General features: G+C 50.9%; 1 protein-coding gene across 1 annotated transcript in view; it reads right to left on the bottom strand.

Annotated features, from left to right (window-relative positions):
- Positions 1-340: 340 nt before the first annotated feature.
- LOC113490520 (serine/threonine-protein kinase PAK 4-like) overlaps positions 341-4,773 on the bottom strand; it is a 16,252-nt gene continuing 11,819 nt past the window's right edge. The window contains exon 2 of the mRNA XM_026867049.1: positions 341-1,213. Within this exon, the coding sequence (XP_026722850.1) occupies positions 939-1,213 (275 nt within the window). The 3' untranslated portion in view covers positions 341-938. The remainder of the gene's footprint in view (positions 1,214-4,773) is intronic.

Here is a 4,773-nt window from a genome sequence, read left to right as displayed (position 1 = left end):
CCGGGTGGGACACGTGAACTGGGGAGCTGTGGGCTGCGCAGGGTGGGGTTTCCCTGGCTCCCAGTATCAAACTGGGATATGAGCCCTCGTGGGTTCGAGGCTCTGAGGGCTCAACCACGCAGCAAGAGGCGAGGGGACAGCGGGAGCCACCCCCAGCCTCAGCCTCGAGGAGGAGGAGGAGGAGGAAGAGGAGGAGGATGCCTTCCTCCGCAGCAAGCATCTCCGCACAGGGGAAGCGAGCGCGAGCAGCGTCCTCGGCTATTTATATCCCCTCCTCCTCTTCCTCCTCCTCCTCCTCCTCTCACTGCCTCGAGGAGCGGGTTATTTCCTCGAGCCTGCGCCTCCGCATCAAAGCCCGGTCGGGCGCCGCCGCTGCGGGGCTACGGCAGCGCCGAGGGGGTTTCAGCATCTTTTTGGGTCAGCAGAACGGCGCCGGCGGCTTCGCTCGGAAGGGCCGCAGCCGGCGTTACTCACGGCCGCTGGAGCTGCCCCATTGTCCGAGGGAAACCAGCCGAGGCGGCGAAGCCACCGGCTACTCAGGAACGCCAGCGCCGGGACCTCAAACGAAGGGGAAGGTGGAGGAATGGCCTCGATTTGAGGGGAGCAGACAAGCCAAGACTAAAAAAACGACATAATGGCGGCTTGGGGAAACACAGGGATGGGGAAGGGATGAGATGGGAAGGAAAAGACACCGTTTCCTTGGCGTCTTCTTGCCGCGTGGTTTTTTTTTTTTTGGTTTGTTTTTTTTTTTTTTTCTCCAGCTGCCGGGAGGATGCGGGAGAGGTTTTCCCATCGTGCGGGCGGTGGTGGGGTGGTCCCCATCTCACGCAGCCGAGCGGCCGTGGGGGACGCGCCGCTCCCGTCAGAGAGAGACCGAACCGCCGCCTCACCGGAGCCCGGGCGATCCCCAACCTGGCTTTTCGGCCCCAAAAGCCACATCACCGGCCCACCCTGAGCGGGCCAGTGGCCACGCTGGCAGAGCTGCCTACCTTCTGGGAGCTGTGCTGAATGGTGGTGATGCAGACGGGGTCCACCAGCGGCTTGGGGCGCTTGGCCGAGTCCTCGATGATGCCCTGCCATTGCCGCGGCAGCCCCGTGAATTTTTGCTCTTGTTGGTCGTAGCCGGTGTGGACTCGGTGCTCGAAGTTGGAGGGGGCAGAGATTTCGATGCGTTTCTTCTTCCTGCCGAACATGGTGAGGCCGGCTAGAAGGCCTGGGGCGGGCAAAGAAAAAGGAGAAGAATAAAGCTTGGGAGAGGACGGAGAGGCAGCAAGCTGAAAAAACGATGAAAAACGAGCAGCCCCTTCTTTGGGAACCGACCCCGCGCTCTGGCAAAATCACAACTCGCCGCACGTGGGCCGAAAAGGCAACGCCTGGAGCGAGGGCAGGTTTTTACAGCCCACCCCAGCCTCGCGGCTGCGTTTGCGATCCGCGCCCCCTCCCAGCTCTTGCTCATCCCCCGTTCCTTCCGCTCTGGGTTTGAAGATGCGTTTTCCCTCCTGCTTTTATTTAACGCAACGCGGGGGCAACCCGGGGAGCCCTTTTGGGGCTCCCACCTGCCCAAGAAAATCCCACACGAGCTTCCGTGACCACCCGGGCGGGCAATTTCCTCGACTCTTTTCGGTCTTGTCGTGAATCTGTATCCTCCGATGCGCCGCACGCCGGCACCCCAGGGATTTCGGGGTGATCTCGCCAGCGTTTCGATTAATCTTGAGCCGGTTTTGGAGCCGGAGTTTGGCCAACTGCCCCCACGAGGGCTACAACCAACACACGGCAGAAAGCACCCGCCTGGACACGGGGGAATTGGCAGGTATTTGGCGTTAGTCCGAAGTTAAAACACTGAGCAGGAACCTTGGGGGTAAAAACCACTGACCCTGCGTGCCTCCGGGCTCGTTAGCCGGCCACTGGCGAAACCAAACCAGCCCCTTCCCTGAGCACAATCTCCCTAATTTCGAGCAAAATCTCCCTAATTTCGAGCGAAATCTCCCTAATCGCGAATACAATCTTGCTAACTGTGAGCAAAATCTCCCTAATTGCGAGGAAAATCTCCCTAATTGTGAGGAAAATCTCCCTAATTCTGAGAAAATTTTCCTTATTTCAAGAAAAATCTCCCTAACTTCGAGCAAAATCTCTCTAATTCCGAGAAAAATTTCCTTATTTCAAGTAAAATCTCCTTAATTTTGATCAAAATCTCCCTAATTCTGAGCAAAATCTCCCTAATCGCGAGTACAATCTTGCTAATTGTGAGCAAAATCTCCCTAATTCCAAGAAAATTTTCCTTATTTCAAGTAAAATCTCCCTAATTTCAAGCAAAATCTCCCTAACTTCGAGCAAAATCTCTCTAATTAAGAGAAAATTTTCCTTATTTCAAGTAAAATCTCCTTAATTTTGATGAAAAATCTCCCTAATTCCGAGCAAAATCTCCCTAATTGTGAGCAAAATCTCCCTAATTTCGAGAAAAATCTCCCTAATTTCGAGAAAAATCTCCCTAATTCCAAGAAAATTTACCTTATTTCAAGTAAAATCTCCTTCATTTTGATCAAAATCTACCTAATTTTGAGAAAAATCTCCCTAATTGTGAATACAATCTTACTGTGAGCAAAATCTCCCTAATTCCAAGAAAATCTCCCTAATTGCGAGCAATCGTCCTAATTTTGAGCAAAATCTCCCTAATTCCAAGAAAATTTTCCTTATTTCAAGTAAAATGTCCCTAATTTCAATCAAAATCTCCCTCACTTTGAGCAAAATCTCCCTAATTACGAGACAATTTTCCTTATTTCAAGTAAAATGTCCCTAATTTCAAGCAAAATCTCCCTAATTTCGAGCAAAATCTCCCTCTACTTCAAGCAAAATCTAATTCCGAGACAACTTTCCTTATTTCAAGTAAAATCTCCCTAATTTCGAGTAAAATCTCCCTAATTTCAAGCAAAATCTCTCTAATTTTGAGTAAAATCTCCCTAATTTTGAGTAAAATCTCCCTAATTTTGAGTAAAATCTCCCTAATTTCAAACAAAATCTCTCTAATTTTGAGTAAAATCTCCCTAATTGCGAGCAAAATCTCCCACACTTCGAGCAAAATCTCCCTAATTCCGAGTCAATTTTCCTTATTTCAACTAAAATCTCCCCAATTCCAAGCAAAATCTCCCTAATTTTGAGCAAAATTTCCCTAATTTTGAGCAAAATTTCCCTAATTTTGAGTAAATTCTCCCTAATTTCGAGCAAAATCTCCCCAGTTTTTTTCTGGCACGTGGGCCGTGTGGCCAAGACAGGGCTGTCGGTCTTCACGTGCACCGCTGCCTCGTGGAACCGCTGCGGTTATATTTATCACCCTCCAGACAAACGCCCCTTTTTTGGGGCTCCAGTGACCAATTCCGCCAAGTTTTCCCCCAAAGCGCTGTGCAGCTGCTCTCCGAGAGGCAACAGAGGGGTCTGGTGAGGGACGATTTTCCTCCGCAGCGTCTGCGAGGGCCACACGACCCGGTTCACCCTCTGTGAGTCACCAGGCTCTGATGAAAAAGGTCCTAAATATAAAAACTAACAAAAAGCCTTCCACAATTAAAAGCTAGAAGATTTTTTTTTTATTTTTTTTTTTTTAAAATCCAACAAACCCACAAGGTGTGATGGGGAAAGCAGCGGCTACAAGCCCGGGCAGCCCAGTGACACCCTGGAAAAGGTCATTTCTCTGGACGCGGGTGACTAACACCCTTCCCTAAGCCTTTTACCTGAAAGGCGTCATTTGAAACCACATTTAAGCTTGGTTTTAAGGCCGCGTTTTAAGTTACAAGCTGAATGAACCGGCAAAGAAAAACAGCCTGACCTGCAAAAAGCCGGGCGTGCAGATGCTCAGCCTCAACGCGAACAACAGACTGTTTACTCAGGCGCTTAAATACAGGTCGAGGAGCCTAAAATACAAGTCAAGGCTGCAGAAACTAAACTTAGCAGCGGGGCCAGCACGTTCTCAGCGTTAAATCCAAACCCAGTTTTAGCCTGACAAGTTACACCGTTTCCCTCTGCAGGCTGCCACGACGAAGCCACCCGACGCAGCCGGTTTTGCTTGTTTATTTATAAGTTTTGTTCATTTACGGAGCGTTTGAGACTCTCCCTGAACGCATCTCGGTGTCCCAGGATGAAAAGCGGGGGCCGTGGAGGAAGCCTGGCCCCAGGGTGGACCCCGACGCTGATTTTCCCGGTGTAAACACCCGCAGCCAAGCACAATAGAGGCTTGTTTACACCGTCCGAGCGCCCGCATCCTTCCAAGCTCAAAGGTACACGCGATCGATCCTGCTCAGTGGGAGCCCGGAACGTTGGCAAACCTCCCCTAAACCAACAATTTCAGGTTGTTTTTTTGGAAGCGTTTCAACGGTTTGTGCAGCCGAGCAGATGCTGGAAGTCGGCGCGAGCTCGGCCAGGCGCGTTCCTGCTCCTCCCGATGCGGGAGCGGGGGAAAGGGAGGCCAATTTCTGGGTTGGGGGTAGGGAAAAAAAAAATAAATAAAAAAATAAAAAGAATAAAGCGAGGTTTAGACGGGTATCGCCACACTCAGGGAGCCCTCGGCTTGGTTGAGAGCTGGATAAAACCAGGTTGGAGTTACCGGACCCTATTAAACACCAGCGTTGAGTCGAGGGGAAAGAATAGTGACGCGAAATGCTCCGAAAGCAGCTTCCTGACCTTAAAACTCTGATTTTCTTTTTTTTTTTTCCCCCCTGATAAGGGCAGGCCGAGCGTCCTCCGGCTCCACGTGGGGTGCCGGCGGCCGGTGCTGCGGATGCGGGC

This window comes from Athene cunicularia, unplaced genomic scaffold, assembly GCF_003259725.1.
Source record: "Athene cunicularia isolate RWA unplaced genomic scaffold, athCun1 SCF_114, whole genome shotgun sequence".
Lineage (NCBI taxonomy): Eukaryota > Metazoa > Chordata > Aves > Strigiformes > Strigidae > Athene > Athene cunicularia.
Note: the sequence above shows the minus strand (reverse complement) of the source record. Positions and strands in the feature narration are given on the sequence as shown.